Raw genomic sequence first — 25,608 nt, forward strand, 5'->3', positions numbered from 1 at the left:
GCAAGATACCCCTTGATGAGAATTACATTGCATTTACTACATCACGCAAATACCCTACGTCATCAAGTAACAAGGTGAGAGAATTCCAATTCAATGCTGTCATCTACCAGCCCCGAAGTAGCTCAATGGCGCCGTAGGGTGCATATTCATAGCATAAGAATCTCATCTATATATTGAAAATAACAAAGTTTTTCCTTTTCCAACCTCGAGGTTACGCAAGGCTAGGAGAACTTGGCTGCAAGGGCACGTCTAGAAGGCTGCTAGTTATCCCAAGGATCGTCGTCCATTTTCCAAAGCATCTGCGCTACCATACAGATTGTAAATGCATCAATCATATCCCTTGAAAAATAAATAAACGCTTTTGTATCCTTACACCTCCAATCCCCACCAACAAAACGTTTCCCGCAGTCAAAAAAAAGGCCGAAGTCGAAAAATGTGAAAGCATCTCCCGACACGAGAGGGTATCGATGAAAAATATGGGTGAAAAGGCAGAGAGCACTTTTCAAAGAAAAGAAAATGTAGAGTGTGCGAACGTGTACCGCAAAATAGATACGATGGGCTCCGATAGAGGTGTCAATAGACAATAAACACTATCGCCGATAGGATTCGGTTTGATATATAGTAAGAAATGAAGCTAAGATCCAAATGGCACGCTTGAGGGAGCCCAAGTCGGTCATGGGTATAAAGAAATGCCTTTCGCGGATAAAATTACTAAAAATTGAAGCCAGCCACAATAAAAGGGACAGCTTGATCCCAACAATTGAAAAATGACGAGCAGCTCAACCGAGGATATTGACAAAGTTGATCGGTATGCTCTGTAGGTTGTAAATACTCGGTCAAAAATTTGACATCGAAGAGAAGATGTGGCTGGCCATGAGCATGAAGCGTTACAAACGTCAAGACAGAGATTATTCCAGCTAGAACAAGCAAGCGGCTGCGACGAGGGCCACGACGAGGCCGGCCACAGCTGCACTGCCTTGCTGCCGGCCAGCTTCTCCTTTCTTTTCGGTGGGAATAGGGAGGTTGGGGACGGTTGTCTCGGCTATCGAAGTTGTGGGGGCTGTGGACGACGCCAATGTGGTCGTGGAGTTGCTCAACGAAGTACCGTTTTCATGGAATATACCAGGGATGAGAGTAGGAAGAGCATATGATGTTGTTGACGATGAGGATGACGACGACGACGACAATGAGGATGACGATGAGGTCGTCAATGTCGAGGACGAAGTTGTTGGGACGAGTGTCGTGGTAGGCTGAGAAGTCGTAGTCGGCGCGACGCTGGTGGTGGTTGGCTTAGGGGGCGTAGACGATGTCGTAGGGATCTGGGTCGTCGTAGGCTGCTGGGAGGTGGAGGGCGGGGGAGGAGGAGGGGGGGGAGCAGATGAAGACTGCTTGGGTGGTTCCTTATTACCGCCAGATCCATCGAAGGCCACAATATGGGCAGAGCTGCCCTTGGCAACAGTGACGACACAGAAAGAAGAACCACCGGCACCGACAGCGGCATCTTTGCTGGCAACACTGCCCTCGGCAGCGGACGGATCGATCTGGCAGGGCAAGCCAGAACAGCCACCGTCGGGACATTCAATCTTTACGCCGAATCCAGGCTTCGTCCCCTTGAGGCCGGATGATTCCCAGATAGGGTTCCATCCAATCTTGACAAAAGTTTGGCCATTGCTGTCGGTGTTGGCGCCAGCAACGTAGGGACTCCAGTTACCAATGGCTTTGTCTTCAGTGCCCCAAATGCAGCCATCGGTACCAGTACCAGGAGGGTTAATGTAAAAGCTGAATCAGTCAGTTCGAGTTTCTATCTGCATGAATATGTTCCATATACATGGGGAAAGGGAAAGTCTTACTGAGCGGCAGTGCTCTGCCAGTACGAAGAGCCAGGAACAGCGATAACAGCTTCAGACTTGACAAGAGTAGGGATCAACATGGCCTCATTGCCAGGTAGAACAGTCTGACACCAGGACATGTGACTTTTGCACTTGTTGATGGCTTTGACGGACCCGGTTCCTTCAACACAGTTGGGCTTGTTGGGGAAAGGCTTCTTGACGTTGCCGTTGTCGTCGCAATGCAATCCACCATTCATAGAGGCAGGATAAGTATACGTCGAATCCGGATCCCATTGATTCATAACCATGCCGGGCTTGCAGGCAATAGGACAGTAGCTGCCTGGCTTACACTCTTGATCAGGGCTCATAGCCCATCCCGCATTCTTCTGATCAGGGGTGACAGCAACGAGGTTGGGGTCATCAGTAGGAAAGGCGCAGGTTCCTCGCTTGACTAGGACGTTGGACTCGGCTCGCGAGTGAACATGGCCGTGAGGATGAGCCAAACGCTGGTACGCCTGGTGCATCCGATGATGGTGAGAGGTGGCATCGCATCCAGCGATGAATACGGCCGCTGTGCCAAGGATGACCTGAAAGATCAGGCTCTTCATGATGTTGTATGACTTGAGTTGACGGACCAAGTTGAGAGGGCGTTGGCAAGTATACAAGGGTCCAAAAGTCTATCGAAGACTGGGACGTTGAGCGCCAGGTTTCGTCGCGTGGTTGTCGAATGCTGATCCGTTTCGAGAGTGGCGGCACCTGGCAACGACGAGGGTACGTTTCAGTTGGAGGGCGATCCGTTTGTTTCGAGTTGTTATCCGTTATATTACTGCTAGAGAAGACGTGGTTCCATGTAAGAGAGCGGCGTTGACGTTAGACAGTCAATTTAGTAATGAGCGACGAGGGTCAAAGGAAGGACGAAAGGAAAGAACAAGTAATGAGCGAATTCAGTAACCAGGCATCAGGAGTTTAGCAAACGGGCTTAAGCTCTGGAGATGGGGAGAGAGGACAAAGAGGAGGAGGAGTGAGGGCCAAGAGACGGCAATATCGAGCTGAGCACCTCGAGCCACCCACAACTCCCAATCGAGAATTGGGGGAGACGGGGGGACGGGGAACCCGGGGGGTGATTGGGCGTCCATCTTGGGAGGAACTTCTGGAGGGCCGCATCCAGCAGCCTTGTTTGTGTCCGAGGCCAGGCTCGAGGCCGGATGATGAGAAGAAGGCGGGGGGGCGCGAAAAGCGAGTGCTGGTGAAATTGCGCTCCATCCGTGCCCCCAAGTGTGGCGGCCTGACTGTGAGACGTCTGCGGGCCGTTGCCAATCGGCGGGAAGCTCTGCGCCTCCCCCAGTCTGGCAAGGCGGTCTAAGGCAGGAACGACGCAGGTACAAGACCGTTGCTGGCCAACCAGGTGGCGCCAACGGCCAAAACGAAATGAGGGCAAAGCCACGGGTCGCAGAGATGGGTTGGCCGGAAATGAAGTCGACAACCAAAAACATGCGCCGGCCCGCCCACCATTGATCCATCGAATATCCATCCATCCTCGACTCCTGCGCCTGCGCCTGTCCATCTAGCTTAGGACAGCCCTACACTGGCCCAAACCACGACACACAAGGAATAATAATCAGTCCCGAGTACACACGTACATACGGAGTACATACAACGCCGGTCCACGCCTTCGAGCAGCTCTACCTACCAACCACCTAGTAACTACCTACTCCGTACCTACTTGGGTACTAAGGGTAGTCGTCTTTCTGTACGAGCGCTCAACTGTCACGACTTGTTGCTGCGGGCTCATGTACAAAGGAACGCAATTAAACACTGGACGGGGCTCGGAAGCATAAAGGAAATTCTGATAATTGCACTGTTTCAAGATGGCCCTATCATTCGCCGCCAACGCACAGACTTTCAACCCTGGGCAGGGGCCATCGGTCCAATCAGACGCACGCGATGGTTTTGGCAAATCTGGCAAAAATCTGACATCTGCTTGTGGCACCTGCGTCCTGTCCAGGACTGTCCCTGGCTAAACTAAACTACTAGTTCTGTTGACCTGGGCCACACTCAACATGTGGTGATGGCGCCTTGAGCTCTGTCAAGAGTACTGTCTGGTTGTATGTACATACTCCGTACTGTGAGCCACATTACATCCTGAAGCGCGTTGGCATGTGTTGACATTGCTGAGACATCTATTCGCGCTATGATTCCGAGACGTCCTGATTGGGAAGAAGGGGGAGAGAAATTAATAAACAACGCATGATGGGGCACCTCATAAAAAAAAAGAAACTGGCAAGCCGGGTCCATTCCTCTTCTTAGACCCTCAGCCTGGCCGTGGTTGCAGCCGATTAAGGACAGAGACTGCCGAGTATTACTACCGTCACAAACGCGATTAATGCAGCATCCTTGTATTTAATGCCCACGACCCTACCGGCTCGTCTCGCCTATGTATGCTCGGGCCAAATCATGCTCCCTTGTTGCCTGGGACGGCTCTTTACGTCCCTGGATCGAATGCGTCATTTGGCTTCTTCCCTCCGATCGCTGTGGAGGAATACTACAGGCATCTTTTCATGAGTCAATTCTTGTCGCCGCCCCAAGCAATTCACTTTTTGGGTTCCCTGATTTGGCCCCTACGGAGGCAACCTCGTCCTTTTGGGCGAACCAAAGAACAGGATATGAGCTTTTTCGTCTTGAAGCGTCATACGTGGCTTCTTCCACTTCCGCTGCCATGCATTAATAGTCGATTTTCACAAATCCAACGTTTCCTTCCAGGATGCGGAGTGCTACATACATACATAGGCTTGAGCCTAAACTCCCAGCTCCGAAAACTTTGTAGATGATGATGCTGTTGCTGGTGGCCCGACCTGCACCATTACTTTGACCTAGTGCAGGCTTTGAGCAAAGGGAAAGGAATCGGAATCGTACTCCGTACAACCATTGTACAACCATTGTACAACCATCATCTCCACGCACAAGTCGTACGAATATCGCACGTGAGTTGACTAGCACAACATTCGAAGTCACCATGCAACCGCATGATCATCCATGATGATGCTCCCTAGCCATGATGGGCTTGTTCCGTACTCCGTACAAGAAGCATAATTATTCATGCACAGTATCTATGTACACAAACCAGTTCAGTGAAGCTTGTTTGTGCCGCATTCCAGCCTCAGAGTAAACACATTGTCGCGAGACGATGGACGAACCGTGAAATGCCCTCCAAGCCGGTTGTCCGGCACAACGGCTGTTTAGGGTAGGCAACCACGAAGAAAGGCCGACGACCAACCCAATATGCGTTGCAAATGATTTCGGCCTTGACATGAATATTAGGGGCCTGTGTAGATTTATGCACTCCGATGGGGTGCGGTATTGACAAGTGGCGTAGTGAATCAAAAGACTGCCATCATGCCCAGCGATCCATGCATACGATCATCATGCTGACCTCAAGCCTCATGGTTCCCTAGTATTGAGATCTGTACATATCCTTACCATGTTGTATCCGCTCTGAGACGTTGCATAGGAATACCAGAACGGCACGCTCCTCGATATGGCAGGCAGCTTCGTGGCCACATCAGAGCTCGAGTACGACCATGGTCTCGTGAATTGTGGTGACGAGTATTTCTCTTGCTCGTATCGGCGCCATGACACCTCACGCGCGCAATGTTTTTAGTCCATCGTGAGCTAGGTCGAAAGATGCCCATCAACAGCCAATTTTGTAAACTAGCAGGGAATAGTGTACATACGTTCTGTTGCTGTTGTTGTATCCTGCATCGAGTACATTTCTTGGACGACTGTTGTGGCACCTTCACTCTCCTCTCGGGATACTCGTGTGACGCGGCTAGCAACATTATACAACACTGCTGTCGCATTGATATACTACTACCCTAGCCATCATCCAGGCATTGAGCATGACACTGTCATGTTCATCAAGGGACATCTCTGTTCCATCATACAAAGGCTAAATATTACACATACACATACATGCATACACATCTACACGGGGTAGCTCACAACATCTTCTCCCTGTGCCCGACCACCCTCGCAAATGAGTCGAAAGACATGGTCATGGAATGGCGTCCAGCGGTCTTACTTCGTAGGTGGTCGTCGTAGTCTAGCATTTCCTTGTATGGCACCTTGGCTACAATCTCGACCATCCTGTCCGTCGACCTCTTGCCCCTCAGAGACGTCACTGAGTCGTACGGATCGGGTGGAGCGTAAATCTTGGTCACATCAATCAAGTCGTCGCCCATGGACTCGGCAGACCTATCCTTGACTTCAAGGACTTGCCCGCCGGCGCCAGCTGTAATGTCGTGCTGGACGGTTCCGGCCGTCGCTTCCGGGCAAGTAATGTGCGTAAGCATGATGGGCTCTAGAACCCCAATCTGTTGCTTGTCGAAGGCGTCTCGAAGCGTATTTTGCACCGCCGTTCTGGCGACACTGCTGAAATGCCCACCTGTAGGGCTTTCGAGTGAGCCCTCAGAGGTGTCAAGACTGACCTTGACATGGCAGCTGTGAACCGGCGAGGCTCGGCGAGGACCCCGTGCCAATCCAGCAATGGCTCCGTTAAGAAGCTGATGTCGAGCCTCTTCCACGTCAAAGGCCAAAGTAGACGATTCCTGCGACTGGGGAACTTCAATCTCATAAATATTGCCGTCTATTTCAATACCAGATTCCAGGAGGGCGTGCCGGTTTTCTTCATCAATAGGCTGTAATATTACTGTACAGGCAGCCTTGCCCGGTTTGCTGGCGACCGGTCTATCAAAGACTGTGTACTGTGGTTTGGTAGGTTGAGTCACACTTTCCTTGTAGTCAACCTCGATTTGACCAAACTCAGCATCGATCCTATGCTTTTGTCTAATGTTATAAAGAGACACATCCAGGTGGAGCTTGCCCATTCCCTGAATTGTGAATTGATCCGTCTTTGAGTTTCGGCCCCATCTAAGACTGGGATCTTCTCTGGAAGCATTTTCCAGCGCCGTCTGTAGCTCCTGCGCCGCGACGTTCCCATATGGTTCCACTTGTAGAAATGCCACCGGAGGTGGGATTTCAGGAGGTCGAATCTGGACATGGCGAAGATGCTCTGGAACCGGTTTGCCGCCCACAGTCGTAATCAACGTATCTCCAGTTCGGGCTTTCTTCAGGCCTCGGAGAGCGCCGATTTGCCCGATTGTGAGCTCTTGCACATCTTGTGTTTTTGATGCCGATATCTGAAGGATACCCATGGGACGCTCCTGGGCGTTGATATTGGTATTGAAACTCGAAGCATTACGAGTTAGGGTGCCGTGGTAGACTCGGACAAAGCTGATGACACCTTCCTTTGGATGAGTGACGACCTTGAAGATGGATGCTACAGAGGCAATGTTTGCTGCTGTCTTTTTGCCCTTGCTGTCCAAAACGCTGTGAAGCCCGTGTTTGGCGGACCCAACTCGCACCTCAGCATCCGGTCGTTCTGCTGGGTTTGGCAGATAATCGGTGATGGCGTCCATCAATGGCTCAACACCGATATGGCGAAAGCTAGAGCCAGCGAATACCGGAATGACCCGTCCGTCTCCGCTTCGAATGGCGCGCCGGATGGCCTGCTTCAGCATTGAATTTGGAATATCAGGATTCTCAGCCAGGAATTCGTCCATGATTGCCTCATCAAAATCGGCCAGGCCCTCAATTAAACGTTGCCTTGCCAGCTGCATTTCGGCCAGTAGGTCAGGGTTTGAAGCAGAAAGCCTCTCCTTCAACTCACCTGGTCCATAGTGAATCTTCTCGCGTTCCGACTTCCATCTGTACCCGATGCTGTTGATGATGTCTATCACACCAACAAACACTTCCTTTTCCCACCATGGGATTTGGCATACGAGAGGCCAGCCCTTGAGCCTTGTGCCAATTTCCAACACCGCTTTTTGGAAAGATGCACCCTCACGGTCCAGCTTATTGCAATATACGATGCGAGGAATCTTGAATTCTTGCGCAGAGCCCCAAACTCGTTCTGTGTGGGCTTCAACACCTTTGACCGAATCAATGATGCAGACAGCACCATCGAGAATGGGAAGACATCGATCAACTTCGAATCTAAAGTCTTGATGGCCAGGTGTATCAATCAAGTTAACCGTCTGGGGACGAGTGCCAGGAGTACAATTCTGAGCTTTCGGCCAATTGAAGGTAATGGCGGCAGACTGAATCGTGATACCTCGCTCTCTCTCCAGCTCCAGAAAGTCAGTGACGGTGTTTCCAGCATCGACATCTAGAGGTTAGGGTCAGTTGATGAATTTGCCTTTGGCATCATGGAATATCACATATCAAACGGCGCATGTATCGCAACTCACCTCCAACTCTTTGCGTGACGCCGCTGTAGTAGAGCATGCGCTCTGTGGTTGTTGTTTTACCCTGAATTTCGCAATTAGTCAACCATTTACAAAACAATACTACCAATTGCACCAACATACGGCATCAACATGAGCAATTATACCGATATTGCGGATGCTCTGTACTTCAGCATCTTGCTGGGATGCAGCTTGGCTATGCAGAGTGCGTCGGCTGAGCGCTATTGACTTGAATACCACGCCGTGTCCTAAATTATGCGCCAGTTTCCTCCGAGAAGGCGACATCCTCCGACACAAGGATAGAATAATCATGTTGAGTTATTGCCGATGGGATATTTTGGTCATCGGAGTCCACTTCATTGGGGTTCAACGCCCAACGAGTCCGCCAATGTCTACACTTAGAGTACTGTGACAGTCATGGGATCAAAGAACCTCGGAGACTTTGTACTGTCTTTGTTTCGCAAATTGTCCCACGAAGCCGTCAGTTGTCGCGACAGCCAGCAAGCAGTATTGGAGCTTGGCAGTCGCCAGAGTGGCAGAATTCCTGAAGCTCAGGTTTGTGCCTTACTGACCATTCCAGCTCAAAACCGGTAGGCGGTGAATAGCCCCTTCCACGTTGCTCGCTTGTTGCTGCCTCTTCTAGGCCCACTTATCCAACCCATCATTGCGTCGCCCCTGATGTTGGACACTTCAGCCGGTAACGTCAGTGTCGGCGTCAACTCAGTCCCAATCGACTCTTCACTTTACCACCACCTCTTTTGCGACGCGCAACCAATTGCTCCAGCCATCACCGCTCCGCCCTAGAGCATAAAGCTGTTGCCTGGATCTATATCGATAGCGCCCCCCTTTGCCGCTTGTATTTATATCCGTCTCTATCTCTGGGCTTTGCGTTATCTTGTAGACCGCAGCATCGTATCCCTCGTTCATCATCATGGAGCTCTCTGACATTTTGTATGTGTCGCATGGCAAGCAGCTTTGCCCTCCCCAAACTCGACAGCCACTGACGTTTGCATGTTCAATATATAGTCGAATTGTCAACTTGGCCGTTGCGGTCATCACCATTCTCGGTGGCATCGCCTCGATTTTCGGCTTCCAGCTGTACGTTGTCGCCGCTTAGAAAAGTTTCCATCCTTGCTGGCGGGGTTTCGATTCGCGACTACGATCGCAGACACAGACGCTCCCGCCTAGCGCAATCCTCTAGAAGCGACGTCGAGACCACATAAGCTAATAGATGATGACAGGCAATCGATTATCCTGGGCGCTTACATGATCGTTTTCGGTCTTGCTATTGCCTTGCTTGGTAAATGTCTAGTGACGTCAGTTGTAAACGATACTGCAGCTAACAAATCTCAGAGTTCCAGATCCCTCCTCAGGTATCTCGATACGCCAACTTCCTCTTCTCCTTCATTGGAAGAGGTATCTGTAAGTGGAAACATAGACGAGACATGGCTGCGGCTAAAGTAAATCTAACTCCATATCGTAGTCTATATCCTTCTTGGTGGTCTTCTTCTTGGCGGGCACGTCCTCAGAAACATTGCTGGCAGCATTGTCGGCATTGTCGGTGTCGGCTACATTGCTCTCGAATTCATCCCCTCGATCGAGCCACCTAGCAACATGCGCGAGGCCGATGCAGGCTGGGGTGCCGAGCAGGTCTAAGCAACGATGCCCGGAAGTTCCCCTGAAAGGGAGCGCTGCGCTTTTTGTTGCATAATCCGTGGCAAATGTCACGACTACAGTCAAGAATGACTCTGGCGAATCGGTTTTGAAATGCTTTGACACGAACCCTCATAGAGTGTGAATGCAAGTACTTTTTATTGGGAAGAAAAAGAAGAAGGATTAGAACGGTACGGTTTGTTCGACTTACGAACATGGTACGGAGAGGCGCAAAGTTGATACGAAGAATTAAAAAAACACCAAAAGTATTATTCCATCCGTGTCATACTATATATTACTGCTTCTTGTTCCAGTTTCCGGCATTCTCAACCCCCCCTGCAACACTATTGATACCACCCTGAAGACCACCTCCAAGTGAAGTAATTCCGTCGCCCACTGGCCTGACTGTGTCGCCGCCCACGCTGTTCACCGTATCTCCCAGTCCCTTGGTCGCAGCCCCGGTGACGCCTCCAACCGTTCGGGACACGCCGCCGACAGTGTTGCCAAGCGTGCTGGTCAGGAATCCAAGTCCGCCTTGGACCTGGTCGCCAGCATTGTTTGCCTGGTTGGAAACATTATCAGTCGCATTATTGACTGCGCTAGTAGCCTTTTGATCTGCCATGATTGTTTGTTCTCGGATATGAAGTAGAAAAAATTGTGTCTTTTTTTGTTTTGTTTTCAGAGATTTGATCTTTTTTTTGCAGTCTAAGATCCCTCTTATCAAGTGGAAACAACCGAGATACTCGTGATATTTATACTTGTATTCAGTGGTGTACAATGATTCGCGTAAACAAGTTTCCGGAGGACCAGCGTGATAATCCTGACGTCATGTGGGTGGTGGGCTTGGCATCATCATGGCAAAATCCCCAACGTCTGGCGAACCCGCTGAGTGATAGGCACTAGTGTGCTCTAAGGGGCCATGCGAAATCCTGTTTACATGAAATCCGGGGCTCGGGGCTACTGGGATGGATTGTGCGTTTTAGGAAGTCAAGTCCTTGGATGGATGGGGGGGGATCGTGTATCGTTGGGTCAACGGGAATCTCATGTGATGCTGCATATACTATTCAGGAGACGAAAACAAGACAAAAGACATGATTAGGCTTTTCGCTACGCCAACAAGAGCTAAATAATGTATTTCCATGTGAAAACCAACCCCCCTCTTTCTTTTGGTTTGGAAAGGCGATGCTCAACTTAACCAATGTTGAATTCATCTGCGGCGCCACTCATCAACATCATGCTCTTCTGCTTAATAATATCCATGGCTGGCCTCTGATCCACAGCCGCTGATGAAGTGTCGTCGTCCTTGAAGGAAGAGTGGCGATCCTTGTGGTTGGCCGAGCCCTTCTTCTTCTTGGCTTTGCGATCGATACCCGCGCCTATGCCGCCAGGTGGATCGCGGAGGCCGAAGCTTTTCGCGACGTGCCCCAGGTGCAGCTGCGTGATGTCAAAGTGGACTCGTTCTTCACGGATATGTGTTGCGTACGCTCTGATATGAGACTTGAAGCCGTTGCGTGCGAGCTCCAGGCGTTTGTTGTCGTTGAGGAGGCGCTGTTCAAAGTGAAGCTGTAGTGATTCAGCTTTATCGTGGTATGATTGGCCGTCTGTGGGGGTGGCGGAGGTTTCGACAGGGAACTCAAGCTTGTTCATTAAGCCCGTCTTGAGGATGTTCTCATATGATTGGGACGAGGGAGGGGTCGAGGATTTGAGGAGCTCAATGTAGCCTTCTTCGGTCCCGGGAAGGAGGAAGAGCGTGGCGTCGCCAGATCTACCGGCACGGGCTGTTCGTCCCACGCGGTGGATGTGGTCGGCGAAACTGAATGCTGGATCGTACTCAATGACCAAATCCACGGATGGGATATCTAAGCCTCGAGATGACACGTCGGTGGTGATGAGCAGGGATGGCGACTTGCAGGCGGAGAAGGATTTCAGGGTTGCTGTCCGGATCGGTTGAGAGAGCGAGCCATGCATTCTATGCAAAATGACGTCTGGGCTTGCGGGTGACGTGATGTACGCAGCCTTGGAGACTGTCTTCTCAATTAGCTCCTTTTCCTTTTGTGCAGCTGCTGGCAACTCTGTCTCGTTGGGGTTGCGGAGCATTTCATAATGGAAATCAACGGTGTCAGCGCATGACATAAAGATAATGGCCTTCATAGTGCGTCCACGCCTGGAGAAGACAGATTTGAGGTATGACGTGAGCGTCACTAGACGAAGCTTGGAAGGAACGATAATGTACGTTTGGTGTAATTGGGCCGGGGCTTTGTGAACAATGTCCTCGTTAATTTTGTCGTCGTCGCTCTTTTCGGTAGCCAAAAACGTTGCATCGGCAAGACTCATTTCTCCCAGCTTTTGAACATTCATCTTCATAGTAGCTGAGCACAGCACAGTGACTCGTCTCGCGGGCAGACTCTCGAGAGATGTTCCGTTTTCTGTAGTTTTGGCGACCGGGACATTCTTGAGAGCATCAATGGTCTTTTTCAAATCCTCCTCGAAGCCCAAGTCCATCAGTCGGTCACCCTCGTCCAGAATAAGCCAGCGGACAGTGCCCATATTCAGAGCCTTTGTGTTGTCAATGTGATCAGCCAGACGTCCGGGTGTAGCAACCAGAAAGTTAACACCCTTTCTAATCCTTGCTTTTTCGGCCTTTTTGGACTCTCCACCAGTGATTGCGGTCGATACCAGCCATGGAAAGAGTCTGATAAGCTGCTCAAGGACGGTATGTGTTTGCTTCGCAAGCTCTCGGGTAGGTGAAACGATGATGGCAAATATACCGGAATCTCGATGTATTTGTTTGCCGTCGCCTTGACTGCTGAGCATCAGAACTCGATGCAGTATGGGGAGGAGGTAAGAAAATGTCTTTCCGGAACCAGTTTCGGCTTGTACAAAGGCGTCGCCACTATTAGACAGCATATGCGGGATGACTTTTTGTTGAATGGCGGTAGGACGTTCGAGGTTCATCTTGGCCAAGGCATCGACAAGTCGAGTGGAGAGGGTCAGTGAACCAAAATTGGCAACATCGGTGAGTGGCGCATTGGTGGGTTGTGGTGCTTTCCATTCTTCTTCTTCTTCTTTTTTACTTTCGGTCGTCTGAGCTGGATTGAAGGAAAAGAGGCGCGAGATAACCTGGCGATTACCCTTAGCCGAGGGGTCGGACTTATGCTGATCGGGACCATCATTTTCTACGGCATCGTGGCCAGATCGATTATATCGAGAGGTTTGTCCGTAGCTTGGCTGAATTCCTGATGTGTCGTGATTGACTCTTTGCCGTTTTGACGATCGAAAGCTGTCGTCGTTTTGCGTTTGGTCGGAGGAGGGACGGGTTTGCCGCAGGTTTGCGCTCCTCTCAGCGCGCTTCCTGTCTCGCCATCGACCGCCTTTATATTTGACCTGGGTCTGGAGAGGCCCAGAGCCCAGCTCAAAATTCAGAAGCATACCATCATCCGCCATGATTGATAACTGTTCGTGGTTCAATTGTTGATAATGGTGGGGCTGGGGCTGGATCTTCAACATCAGAGGTGTCGCTGGTTTATTTTTTTTTTCTGGAAAGCGGTATCCAGCCTTATCGATAAGATGGTGGATCCACCCGGGCCAGCCTGCGTGAGTGACGATGTACAACATGTGTAGTACTACTCCGTAAAAGGGTAAGGCAAGAAGAAAGGCATGAGTATACAAATTAACCACCTAAGGGTAGTACTAGTAGATTGATATTACACCATCAGGATGGCCTGCGCGGTTTGATTTGGACGGGCCGGCAATCTAGATGCCAAGAATTCAATGCAAGTTTGACCCAAGAGCATGGACACGGCGGGCATGGATCGAAACCTTTTACATTCACATGTGGATGCTGTAAACCTTTGTAGTACCTGTCCAAGCAGCTATCTATTCACCTAGGTACGGAGTAGTGCTTGGGCATTGTCGGTTTATTCTTAATAATAAATGAAGACAAAACTTGGTGAACATGACCACATCTGATATTGCGGGGTGATCCAAACTCCCCTTGTCGCATCTCATGGTTTGATTCCTGAATGTTGGCCTAAATCCGAGTTTGCTCGGGAACGGGCTTCCAGCATACCAAACCCAACTGACAGTTGATGAACTGGACCTGGCGTTTCGGGGCCGGGCTTCTGAAAAGACCGAGATGCGATGGCTCGGCGACTCGTGGCTTGGGTGCTGGACCGTTAGCCTGGCGTCCTGAGGTCTCCGGGGCATCCGAGTGTCCTGGCGGGAGATTATCGTGCCAAAGGCCATGTGACGGCTAAAGCCTGGCAGAAGAAGCTGGGGATTGGAGAGATTGATGGCCCGCTAAACTACAGGGCGTCTGGTACTGGACACGTAGGGTCCCAAGGGTCTGGTAGGTGGACACTTACCTCCATGTCAGTACTTATGGAGCCAAGTCCTAGTCTCAGGCGCTGGCTGGGTACAATCATTGATGTAATAGGGCGGTGCCCTGGCGGCTGCCGGCGCTGACATGGACTTGACGGTTTCAGGGCAGCTGGGCGTTGCATGTGCCACTGAGTCACCGCCGCTAGTTGGTGAGGGTTGAGTTTCCACAGAGCACTACAAAATAGCATGAACTTGACCGTTGACGTCTCAATAGTAACAATTGATGTCGCCGGTCACTGGTGCATCCCGCCAGAACTGTCTGCCCACAGCGAGCAAACGTGCCAGTGTCTCTGTATTCCCTCTCTGGAAAGCAGAAGGACATTGCCCTGCTCCTTTTGCCCCCCGTGCATGACATTTACGTGAAATTAGAGTGGTGAGGACGAAAAAAGGCCCGCTTATGGAGTAGAATTTTCCCAAAATTAGGCCTGGGCTTTCTGGCCAAGCTCAAGATGCCATGGGCTTCCATCGGATGCGACCCGACAGGCTGACAGGCGGCCGCTAGGCTTCCCGGCTTCTTCCATGGCCTCCACCGAGGGCAGGCACTCGCATGCGACCAAGGCCGGTTTCTTCTCGATGGTGTGGATGCGGCGCAATGGACAAGGTTTCGCCCTGCGCCATGGTGGTGGTGGCTTTCCAGCTAAACATCATGTTCGTCATCCCGCAGCGTCGGCGCGCACGTAAGATGCCTGGCAGCCTGGCAGCTGTCGCGTGTGCGGTTCGACGAGGACAACATGGCCTTGCAACTGCGTCTAATCAATCTGTCCGACAGTTTGGCCAGGCTGCCATTCGGGCTGCCGTTCAACCGTGTGCTTCACATCGGCCGGGCCATGAACGGAGTACGTACTACTACATCTTTTGCAGACCGAGTAGGGCGTGGTTGGCTAGTACTCGCTACTCCATACCTGCGCTAGACAATGTTTAGAACAGCCGCGAACGTTGGCGCTCCTGACGCGATTCCATGTGGACATGAGGTAGGAAATTTATGCATCTTGGCCGACAACAAACTTGTTTGACGCAGGAGCTTTTTCGTAATAAATAACTATTATTGTGTACCTAGGCACGTATATTATGCATATCTTTGGGCCATGGCTTGTTATCTGTCGCCCTGCCACACTGACCCGTTTTCAATGGGCTCCGGCCAGTAGCTGGTCAAGTCTTGCGTGAGCGTGTCCGGAGCAAAGTGGTTAGCAGTACTACTGCGTACTCCTACATGCACGACATTACAAACTGGGAAGCACACAACCGCTCGTGTATGTAGAATGGGTGATGCCATCAATCAACACGCCAGAGGCCAAAATGACAACCGAGGGAGCTGCACACCCACCACTTGCTAGTGTCTGCACCTCAGCACGCAGCCCTGCCCGTAAACTTCCAGGCAAAAACATGAGGGTGATGTGCGGCATTTGGGGCATTTGAGCACAGATGAGTAGTACTTCGTTTAGTTGACAGGCTGACGGGCGCTCAGGAGGCACCTGGGGCGCTCAGTGGCTCCCCCCTGCTCTTCCGTATCCTCCTCTGGCTAGTCCCGCGCGTCGATTGCGCATCCATGTCAATTGCTCCCGTCCAAACCGGCAACTGGTCTTCAGTGGCCCGCATGTTGGCCCGTTCACCTTCAGAAATGGAAACGCCCTCGCTCCTTCCCAAGGGCATCCCCACACCTGTCCCTCTTAACTACACGGTACTTCGCTCTTCATCGCCCACGCCATTTCCCCCGATCCCACCAGTCCATTACTCATACCAAGATTTGCCTGCACCATCCAAGGCCAAATTTTTGCACCTCGTTTTTGCTATTGGCATTCTTTTCCTTCCTTCCTTACCTTTCTTAATCTCCAAACAATCATCATTTTTTCCTCACCTGGACCGCGCGTTCGTTTGACGGCAAGATCGCTGTCAAATGAACCTGCAATCGACGTATTTATTTAATCTCCCCGTGCGTACTTCTCCTCTGCCCTGTAACCGAATCCCGTTGTGCCCGCAAGCACAACTCTGAATACATGGGAAGAGAGCCTCTCCTGCTGACACCCAAAGCACACAGTCTTCTCCCCCCCAGGTGTAATCTAAATGCCCACCATCTATTCCTCGCTGTACTCGAATTTTATCCGTCAAGGATCTACTGTCGCAAAGTCCATCACAACCCATGGCTACGCTCAGTCTTTCGTAGCTGCTACTCATCCACACGTTCTCAACTCGCAGAACCGCCCGGTCTTTGGACGTCGACATACCAACCGACTCGGCCTTTCCGCCCTCCAGTTTCATTCGACTTTCCACAAGGATCTCAACGGCGCTTCCGACCACAAAAATGCGCATACCCATTTACCGTTAGACGCCTACTTCGAGGCCTTGCAAAAGCACCAAGCTAGTGGCGAGCTTGACAAGGAATGGACGCAGTTTGAGTTCCCAAAGCAGATTGAGTGGAAGCCTAGCGCCGCCACCGTCCTCCAAGGTGAGGATGCGGTTGTCGCTGAGGCAGAGGCTCTTGCGGCATCGGAAACTCACTCGGCTATTTCTGCCGAAGATGAGGCTGCTCTCGCACACATTGACGCCGCTCTTGAGAGAGAGCTTGAAGCGCGGAAGCTCCTGGAGGCTGCTGAAAATGCGCCTGCTGTCGGGCAGTCTTCTTCGGTGCCTCTGTCTCGAACCGGAACACCCTCTGGCCGGAGATCCAAGTCTCCAGCTATCGCTCGCACTTCGTCGCCCGATGTCGACCGCCAGTCCCAGTCTTACGCTGACCACCTCTTCAAACTGTCGGCAGCTGGACGATATGCCGAGATTCCTGCCGTGTTTGAGGCCATGCTGGCCACTGGCGTTAAGCCCATTGCCAGCGCATACAATGCCCTGCTGGTAGCTGCCATTCATATTCCTAGCAAGAAGATCGAAATTGTATCCAAAGCACTCGACGTCTATGCGGACATGGTCCGTCGCCGGATTTCTCCTGACAGCGATACATACGATATCCTTGTTGGCCTGTTGGCCTCTCGATCTGTGGAGGTGTCTGAGATGAAGGTGGCCCTGGAGGACAAGCGTCAAAGATTTGGTGGCATGGACGAGCCTGGCAAGTTCATGCTCGCTTCTCACGAGCTTGAACATGCCATTCTTTGTGAGGATGATAGACTTGATCTTGCCATGAAGCTCTTCAACTCATCGGTGGACGTTGATGCGGCCATGTACTCCTCTGAGACATATCACCAGTTGATCTCCGCCTGTGCCGAGTCTGGCCGTGTTTCAGACATGCTTCGACTTTTTGAGCACATGGAGTCCACCAAGACAGTGCCATTTGCCTCTATTTTCCCTACTATGATCAGCGCCTTTGCTGAGCGAGGCGACCTAGTCAGTGCCGTCGAGTGCTACAACGAGTACCGTAGCCTGGCCGTTGCCCAAGACGGAGGCAAAGCTACTCTGCATGACCGCGTCGACTCCGAGGTATATGCGGCTGTGATCAACGCCTATGTCGTCTCCGACAAAATTGAAGGTGCTATGAAGTTCTTCGAGAAAATCGTCAAGGAGTATGGCGTTCGTGCCAAGGACATCAAGGATGCGTTGGTCAGCACAGGGTTTGTCAAGGGCTTCATTTCTCGAGGCATTTACCAAGAAGCCTTCCAATGGGCACAGTCTGTTGAAGCCGAGTCACAGTCCGAGGCTATGATCCGAATTGCCACTGTCGCAGCGGACCACAACGACAATATAACCGCTACCGAGGCTTACGCCAATATCGTAGCTGACCCGCAGGCCCTCGTCACACCTACGACGGCCCTTTTGGCCATGAGTATCCGAGGTGGCGACGTTGCTGCCGCTACCAAGTACTGGCATGCGCTCAACAACCCCGAAGTAAAGGCTACTGTCGACTTCATTGAGCCCACTGTGATGTATGCTGTGGCCTTGATTGGATCTGGACAGGTCGCTGAGGGTCTGGCTCAATCTGAGATGATGTTTAAGAGAATTCGCGCTTCGGAAGCTGAATTAGCTGAAGAGATTGACGAGGGCGTTGACTTCATCCGGCGTTATATGGAACGCCGTGGCCTCACCGATCCTCGTGAGATCGCGTCCCAAACTCACAACGGCACTCCCTTTATGCCAACACCTTCTGTTGCTAGCTTTGAAGACACTTTCGACCCTTATGCGCACAACACGGATTTCAAGGGCTCTTCTCTCATTGCTGAGGACCTTGAAGGTGGCCATGGGCGAAAAGGCTCTCGCTTGAATGACGCCCTTGGACGTTTCCGCAACATTCGCCGTGCTGGTCGTCATCCTCGCTACATCACCTACGCAAAGTTGATTTCTGCTGCCGCTCGAGATGGAAAGATGGACTTGTGTCACGAACTTTTCGCCATGGCTCGAACAGACATGCCCTTGCTGGCTCAGTACGCAGTTGTTCGATATGGCTGGTTCTCTATTCTCGATGCCATGGTCGCTGCTTGCTTGACCTTGGGCAACCGTGGCCGCGCCGAGCAGTACCATCAGGAGCTCTTGGAAATGGGCGCCGCTCCGTCTGCAAATACGTATGGTCTCTACATTACGACCTTGAAAGACTCCACCAGGACTTTTGATGAGGCTTCTGCAGCTGTGCAAATATTTCACAGGGCCAAGTCCGAGGGTGTCGAGCCCAGCTCTTTCCTCTATAACGCTCTCATTGGCAAGTTGGGCAAGGCCCGCCGTATCGACGATTGCTTGTTCTACTTTGCTGAGATGAGGGCTTCAGGAATCAAGCCCACTTCGGTTACATATGGAACCATTGTTAACGCTCTGTGCCGTGTAAGCGACGAGAAATTCGCTGAGGAACTGTTCGACGAGATGGAGGCGATGCCTAACTATAAGGCACGTCCTGCGCCATATAATAGTATGATGCAGTTCTTTCTCACTACCAAGCGCGATAAGACCAAAGTACTTGCCTACTACGAGCGCATGAAGGCCAAGGGCATCGCTCCTACTTCTCACACTTTCAAACTTCTTATCGACACTCATGCTACATTGGAACCCGTCGACATGCCTGCCGCTGAGAAGGTCTTGGAGGTGATTCGTGCTTCCGGCCAACCGGAACCTGTCCACTACTCTTCACTAATTCACGCCCGCGGTTGTGTACTGCATGATATTGACGGGGCCAAGAAGCTATTCGACTCTGTTGTTCGCGAATCACTGGTGCCTGTCAATGCAAGCTTGTATCAGGCACTCTTTGAATCCATGGTTGCCAACCACCAGGTTGCCGATACCGAGCCTCTCCTTGCCCAGATGCGACAGAAGCGGGTTGAACTTACGCCGTACATCGCCAACACCTTGATTCATGGTTGGGCTGCCCAGAACAATATCAGCAAAGCCCGTGAAATCTATGATGCTGTGGCTCGTGAGAAGCGGGAGCCAAGCACTTACGAAGCTATGACGCGGGCCTACTTGGCCGTTGAACAGCGCGATCAGGCTGAGACTGTTGTCTCAGAGATGCGTACTCGTGGGTATCCTAGTGCTGTGGTGAACAAGGTCTTGGAACTCCTTGGCGGTGGCCGGGAGGCCCCTGTTGTGTAAAGCTTTTTGCTTTAAAATTCAATGTGGGTATATTGAGGGTGACATTTCCTTTGTTTGATGGGCCTCTTGTTTTGATACCCTGTTGCATTGGTTAAGAGGTGTTATGGGGTGTCGCTGTTAATATGAGGCTCAATTGCCTGTTTTTGATTACATACTGGTTTCTGGTTCGTGTTTTTTGTCTCATATCGGCATGGCGTTTAGGGTCTTACTAAAAGAGAGCGGCCTCTGGATAGGCTGGGCGTGCCAAGGTTTGAATGGCATTGGATTCCGTGGGTGGTCACCCACTTATAGACACATCTCCACTCGGGCATGATAAAAAGCCATTTGAGAAGCAACACATGGGTCAACGGGAAAGGGAGGGCGGTCATCGTGGCATGCAGGAATTGGGCGGCTACGATAAAGCAAGGACATGATCCTGTTGCTTGTATTATATAGACCGGATAATAAAAAAGATCTAATGCCTTATGCCAAATAACCTTTGCTGCTAGTATATCATGTGTCTTGGTCGTGCGACGGGAGGAGAGTGATGCTGGAGGTATGTATGTACTCGTTCTACGTACTGTATGAATAGATGTTGAAAGGCGAGTCCCACACTGTGATACGATGCCCCACCCATCAAGTTTCCCACTATGACATGATAATACCTTGATAACTTGCCGAGCCAAACAGAGTTTACCGACCATGCCGCATTCGTACGTCACAAAAGATCCGTGACGTCTTGGCCCTTTCGTCCTAGCTCACGGAAGCTCGAAAGCTCCGAATTGCTATAATCTCAACGGCTTCTAGAAGTCGTTTACCGGCCAGGCCTCTTGAAGAGTTCATTCTCTCCCCAGCATCGCCAACTACACCACCCCTCACTAGCTCCCCCTCATTTTTAGCGCGCAAAAGCCGAGCTTTGCATGCTTGACCCCTCCCCCATCAAGCCGGACGCCGAAAAAGAAAACAACCAAGAGGGAACGAACCATGGCAAGCAAGAATCCCACCGTGGCCGTCTCGGCGCCCGGCAAGGTCCTCCTCGCGGGAGGCTACCTCGTGCTCGACAGGAGGCACACGGGTCTGGTGTTCGGCCTCAGCGCCCGAATCAACGTCGTCGCGGGGGAGATTCACACGAGCCAGGGGGTCCAGCTGAACGAGATCATGGTGGACAGCCCGCAGTTCCCGGACGCGCAGTGGCGATACGGGTACCATTTGGCGCCGGAGGGGGGAGGCATCCAGGTCACGCAGTTGCAAGTGTGAGTGGCATTTACCAAACGGGCGAGGAGAAGCATGAGATGAGAGTCGGGATCCATGCTGACTTGTTTCAATACATAGGGGCTCTGTCATTTGCAAGAATCCGTTTGTGGAGACGACGCTGAGCTACGTGTTCACGTACATCCACCGCCTCATGAGCCGGGTTTCTTCGGACCACAGCCTCAGGCCGGCTCGGCTCATCGTGCTAGCTGACAATGACTACTATTCTCAGGCTACGCCGAGGAGCGGCGAGCCGGGGCGCTTCGCCAAGTTCACGGTGCCGCTGGGCGGCGCCAACAAGACCGGGCTGGGGTCGTCCGCCGCGCTGGTCACGGCCCTCACGGCCGCGCTGCTGAGCCACTACCTCCCGTGGAGGCTGCTGGACATCACGTCGGCGCCGGGCAAGCGCCGGCTGCACAATCTCGCGCAGGCGGCGCACTGCGCGGCCCAGGGCAAGGTCGGATCGGGGTTTGACGTTGCGGCCGCCGTGTACGGGTCGTGTCTGTACAGGAGATTCTCGCCCGGTGTGCTGGGCCAGCTGCCCGAGGCGGGATCGCCTGGCTTCGCTGAGAAGCTGGTGTCGGTGGTGGACGGCGTGGCTTGGGACGTCGAGGTGCTGACCGAGGGGCTGCGCCTGCCCAAGGGCCTGGCCCTGCGCATGTGTGACGTCGACTGTGGGAGCCAGACGGTGGGCATGGTCAAGAGGGTGCTGGCCTGGAGAGGCAGAGACGCCGACGTGTCGTCCAGGTTGTGGGACGAGCTGCAGGCGCGAAACGAGGACCTGGCCGCCAAGTTGAGAGACGGAAACGTGGCTGACATTCCCACCGCCGTGGGCAAGGTCAGGGAGTTGATTCGCGAGATGGGCAAGCTGAGCGACGTGCCCATTGAGCCCGAGTCCCAGACGGAGTTGTTGGACGCGTTGGGTGCCCTTGAGGGTGTATACGGTGGTGTCGTCCCCGGGGCGGGGGGCTTTGACGCTCTCGCTCTGCTGATGAAGGATGATGAGGAGACCAAGAGGCGTGTGGAAGAGAGGGTTGCCGAATGGAGTCGGGAGAAGGACTCCAAGGTTCGCTTGTTGGATGTAAAGGGTGAGATGGAGGGCGTGAGGTGTGAGAATCTAGACGTTTACTCTGGATGGATAGAGATCCATGATAAAGATTAGAAAGAACAGATAAATTTCAGCTCGCAGTTAGCCACAGTGTAGAGATGAAAAAAGGAGAACAAGGAACCTTTCATTTGCCCGTTGCCAGAACCAAGCACATTACCCATGCTACAATACTCTAACTCCAGGGAACACCGTTTCCTCCCTCACTTAACCAATTCTAATAATATTCTCCAATTCACAAGGTGTCCTCTCTACGCCATCCTGTCTTCTAGTGCTTTCCATTTCTTTATTCAAACACAATTGACATAATCTTGCTGAGAACCAGCCGCGACACAAAAGAAAATGATGGTACACGTGTTGTCGTCGACACAAATTAAATTACTCGATTCGCCTAATACCACAGGGGACGTGTCTCGATCTCCATAGTGGCAGGCTGCACGGGACGAAGTCGTGGAGACGGGCGGGACCTCTTGTGGTACTCGGATGGTGATTCGGGACGGAGTTCGAGGACGCCGATGCGCGAGGCAGCTGCTTTCTCTCGGAGGATGGAGATCCTTCATCTTGTTAGTCTAAAAGCTTCCAAACAGTTTCATAAGAGGAATGGATTACGTACTCTTCTTGAGACACGCCAGGGAGGGTAGCGGGTTCGAGCTTCAGGTCAAAAGGAGCAGACTAAATTGTTAGCGATACACTGGATAAAACTATTCTGGCAGCATGAGGCCAAGCACATACAATCTCAATGTCCCGTCGGGCTCTTCTTCGTTCCCGAAGCAGGCTCTGAAAACGTGTGTAAAGCATGACGAAATTGTTCTTGACGTGCATATGAACACTCCCCGGTCGATCTTCCCGAACAAAAAACCAAATATTCAGGAGCGTGATGGCCGTGTGCTTTTGTGAGAAATGTCGAGATTAGATGGGGTAATGGTAAATAGTAGGAAATGATGTCGAATTTCGAATAATCGAGTCCAGCCTCGTGGGGGCCAAAAATCCAAATGATGGTCTATGTTCTTCCAAAACGTGCTTTTATTTGTTATTTTCTCCTTCTTTTATATTATCGACCCTTGATAAGATGTGACAAGGTTGATTGATGTGGCGTTTTCGTGACCCGAGAGGCTGGGACGAGAGCAATCTAGAAGAATGTCGAAGCGAGAGGAAGAAGAAAATAAAGACAGAATGTAATAATGGCGTTCAATAATTAAAAATAGTATAAAAATGTCGAAGGTGAAAAAGCAATGTTCAACTTAGGGTGATGATTGACGAGACGAAACGACAAGCGAGAGAAGTCGAGAAAGGCAATATATTCGTTTGTTTGGTGTAGATGTTCAAAAGAGTGGCACGCTGACTTGGGCTACAGGCCGGTCAAGCGGAATTATCGAAGTGGGAAGAGGATGGAGGTCTAGAGAGGATGTTGAGGAGGTGATGAGGTTGAAGATGGAGATGGAGGGGACAGATGGTGTTATATTTAAGATGGGATTTGCTCTGCGTATCGTCTAGCCAGCGTGTTTCGAAGGGGCGGGTCTGAAGTGTCTTGCGATGCAAGCGTGCTTAAGGGAGCATATTCACAAGAAGACTCGGAAAGGTGTTTTCCCCAAGACAGGCGTTTAGGAACTGGAGGGACCGGGGGGTTGAGAGGCGTGTGAGATTCGAAGTCCAGGTTCAGGAACAGAGACACCCGGGGGTGGCCGAGAGTAAGAGAAACCTGAGGGTGCCGACCCAATGGCGCGGAGCCAATGGCGAATTCCTGACGAAAGGGCGAGCAAAAGTCCAAGACATGAGAGGGTCTTGGATATTGAAGCCTTGAAGCCTTGGAGCTTCGGAGCTTCGGAGCCTCGCAGCCTCGTTGGGGGCCGGCCACAAGACAGGAAGGATCAACTCACGATGGCTCACGATTGGACTCGAGAAAAAGGGACCCAAAGGTTGTCGTCGTCTAAAGTACCAACTATGGCGTCGCTTTTGGCTCGGTGCCGTCAGGCGTGGTGGTGTACCTGATGTGCCTGACGTGCCTAGTGGTGGTACGTCGTATCTAATGTATCTAGCGTGACACAACATCAAGGGTCTTGTATTGGTGCCAAACCCGAGCGAAGAATGCATCCTCGTCTCCTTCCCAAACGTCGAACAACGGAGGCAGTGGTGCCACGGCTGCTGGGCCCTGCTGGGCTTGGTCGGGCTGAATCAGGAAAGAAGGGGTCGTGCAGCCATCTTCATAAATTGGCAGGCGCGTGCCTTGCAGGAAGCTCTGCAAAACAAGGAATCGGAACCATGCTGGTGGGATTATTGGCAGGGCAGCCTGTTTCCCGCGTAACCAAAACAATGGGGGGGCACGATGCCTGTTGCTTATTCCTTTTTTCCCACCTTGTGCTTGCTTGTTCTTCTTTTACATAATACAATACGGAGTACTACGCGTCTTTGTCCGGTGACGTTATTGATTGTCAAACCTAAAAAGTGTTGTCGGGTCGGCTTCCGCTCCGAGATGAGAAAGAGATGGAACCCCAGCGACGGTCTGAAATTGGGCGGAGCCGCGGCAGCCATGAAGTGAAGCAGACGCCGACAACAAAACAAAACGAGCAGGGAACATGGCTGCAACAATTCTTGCTGGCCCAGCCAGTAGGCAGCGTGAACGGGCAAACATATTGGAGGCCAAGAAAGGTAAAAGTTGAAGTTGAATGGAGCGGGCCGCGTGGCTGACGCTGTTGGAATGCCACCAGTTATCATTCTCTTGGTCAAGGCCGTGTCGCCTCGTATTGTTCGATAAGGACCGGGGGCTAGCTGGAATGCTTTTTGATTTTGATTTATTTTATTTTATTTTGCCCTATTTCACTTCAACTGCCTTTGTTCATTTCTGTACCTCGTATTCTCCGATGCCGCTCACGCCCACCGTGATTAATTACAGGTGCGCAGGGAGAAACAATGAAAAAACATTCGTGGCCCAACCAACACATGGGGCCGCGTCGGTGCACGGAATTCGTCTTTTATTTTCCTCCCCTCGACATGAGGCTGAATAATTTACGTATTGTAGAATCTACCAGAGGATTTGTGCATCCACAGGCTAATTACTAGACGGGCAAGCAAGGGTCTTGACGTGACATGGCAGCTTCTCCCTCGAGACTTGACTCTGGCATCATCGCGGGTAAAATGGGCAGATATGCGTCTCCTCTGCATGTTCCCTAGCTAACTGCCAGGCCAACTCCCTCGGCCTCCTTGAAATCTTTCTTGCAGCCACCGCCGACCAAGGCTCGATTTGTCAATGGGCACAGACAGTGGAGTTTTTTTTTTAGTTTTTCTTTTTTTTTTTTTTCCAGGCCGTCGGGGCGGGTGTTCGCTGCTTTCAGCTGGAAGGCAACCGTGCTGGCAATTTCATCCCGGTTGCGATGCGTCTGGCATCGAATGATCCACCTCGGCAACACTGCAAGCAGCAGGGCAGCAGGGCAGCAGATGGCCTGCATCGACGGCCACCGCCGCCCGCAAAGCCACCGCCGGCTTCATTTTCCATGCTGAGCTGTAGATGATGTAATGCGCTGGCCCGTCCGTACTCGGTCGGCACCGCGTCAATAGTACCACGTACGTTGACCCAAGCCTCGGTCAGCCTATTCACGCCTCT

The 25,608-nt window shown here is 51.7% G+C and overlaps 9 protein-coding genes across 9 annotated transcripts; 3 read left to right on the forward strand and 6 right to left on the reverse strand.

The window, feature by feature from the left end:
- Positions 1 to 917: 917 nt before the first annotated feature.
- MAA_06478 (SUN family beta-glucosidase-like protein) lies at positions 918 to 2,437 on the reverse strand (the record flags this gene model as incomplete). Its single annotated transcript, XM_007824476.1, has 2 exons — positions 918 to 1,779; positions 1,851 to 2,437. The coding sequence occupies 2 exons, from the start codon at positions 2,435 to 2,437 to the stop codon at positions 918 to 920; spliced, it is 1,449 nt and encodes a 482-aa protein (XP_007822667.1).
- A 336-nt stretch (positions 2,438 to 2,773) lies between these two features.
- MAA_11335 (glycylpeptide N-tetradecanoyltransferase) lies at positions 2,774 to 3,349 on the reverse strand (the record flags this gene model as incomplete). The annotated part of the gene is made up of 1 exon (XM_011413323.1): positions 2,774 to 3,349. The coding sequence occupies one exon, from the start codon at positions 3,347 to 3,349 to the stop codon at positions 2,774 to 2,776; it is 576 nt and encodes a 191-aa protein (XP_011411625.1).
- A 2,475-nt stretch (positions 3,350 to 5,824) lies between these two features.
- On the reverse strand, positions 5,825 to 8,443 carry MAA_06477 (elongation factor G; the record flags this gene model as incomplete). Its single annotated transcript, XM_007824475.1, has 3 exons — positions 5,825 to 8,052; positions 8,135 to 8,195; positions 8,255 to 8,443. The coding sequence occupies 3 exons, from the start codon at positions 8,441 to 8,443 to the stop codon at positions 5,825 to 5,827; spliced, it is 2,478 nt and encodes an 825-aa protein (XP_007822666.1).
- A 619-nt stretch (positions 8,444 to 9,062) lies between these two features.
- On the forward strand, positions 9,063 to 9,787 carry MAA_06476 (Golgi apparatus membrane protein TVP15; the record flags this gene model as incomplete). The annotated part of the gene is made up of 5 exons (XM_007824474.2): positions 9,063 to 9,082; positions 9,158 to 9,229; positions 9,373 to 9,431; positions 9,485 to 9,553; positions 9,615 to 9,787. 5 exons carry the CDS (start codon positions 9,063 to 9,065, stop codon positions 9,785 to 9,787), a joined length of 393 nt encoding a protein of 130 aa, XP_007822665.2.
- A 292-nt stretch (positions 9,788 to 10,079) lies between these two features.
- Positions 10,080 to 10,406, reverse strand: MAA_06475 (uncharacterized protein; the record flags this gene model as incomplete). The annotated part of the gene is made up of 1 exon (XM_007824473.1): positions 10,080 to 10,406. The coding sequence occupies one exon, from the start codon at positions 10,404 to 10,406 to the stop codon at positions 10,080 to 10,082; it is 327 nt and encodes a 108-aa protein (XP_007822664.1).
- A 569-nt stretch (positions 10,407 to 10,975) lies between these two features.
- MAA_06474 (DNA/RNA helicase, DEAD/DEAH box type) lies at positions 10,976 to 13,228 on the reverse strand (the record flags this gene model as incomplete). The annotated part of the gene is made up of 1 exon (XM_007824472.1): positions 10,976 to 13,228. The coding sequence occupies one exon, from the start codon at positions 13,226 to 13,228 to the stop codon at positions 10,976 to 10,978; it is 2,253 nt and encodes a 750-aa protein (XP_007822663.1).
- Positions 13,229 to 16,225: 2,997 nt separating this feature from the next.
- MAA_06473 (pentatricopeptide repeat protein) lies at positions 16,226 to 19,675 on the forward strand (the record flags this gene model as incomplete). Its single annotated transcript, XM_007824471.1, has 1 exon — positions 16,226 to 19,675. The coding sequence occupies one exon, from the start codon at positions 16,226 to 16,228 to the stop codon at positions 19,673 to 19,675; it is 3,450 nt and encodes a 1,149-aa protein (XP_007822662.1).
- Positions 19,676 to 20,638: 963 nt separating this feature from the next.
- Positions 20,639 to 22,067, forward strand: MAA_06472 (phosphomevalonate kinase; the record flags this gene model as incomplete). The annotated part of the gene is made up of 2 exons (XM_007824470.1): positions 20,639 to 20,907; positions 20,987 to 22,067. The coding sequence occupies 2 exons, from the start codon at positions 20,639 to 20,641 to the stop codon at positions 22,065 to 22,067; spliced, it is 1,350 nt and encodes a 449-aa protein (XP_007822661.1).
- Positions 22,068 to 22,401: 334 nt separating this feature from the next.
- On the reverse strand, positions 22,402 to 22,808 carry MAA_06471 (uncharacterized protein; the record flags this gene model as incomplete). Its single annotated transcript, XM_007824469.1, has 3 exons — positions 22,402 to 22,564; positions 22,624 to 22,682; positions 22,743 to 22,808. 3 exons carry the CDS (start codon positions 22,806 to 22,808, stop codon positions 22,402 to 22,404), a joined length of 288 nt encoding a protein of 95 aa, XP_007822660.1.
- Between the last annotated feature and the right edge of the window lie 2,800 nt (positions 22,809 to 25,608).

This window comes from Metarhizium robertsii (assembly GCF_000187425.2).
Source record: "Metarhizium robertsii ARSEF 23 chromosome Unknown MAA_Scf_6, whole genome shotgun sequence".
Lineage (NCBI taxonomy): Eukaryota > Fungi > Ascomycota > Sordariomycetes > Hypocreales > Clavicipitaceae > Metarhizium > Metarhizium robertsii.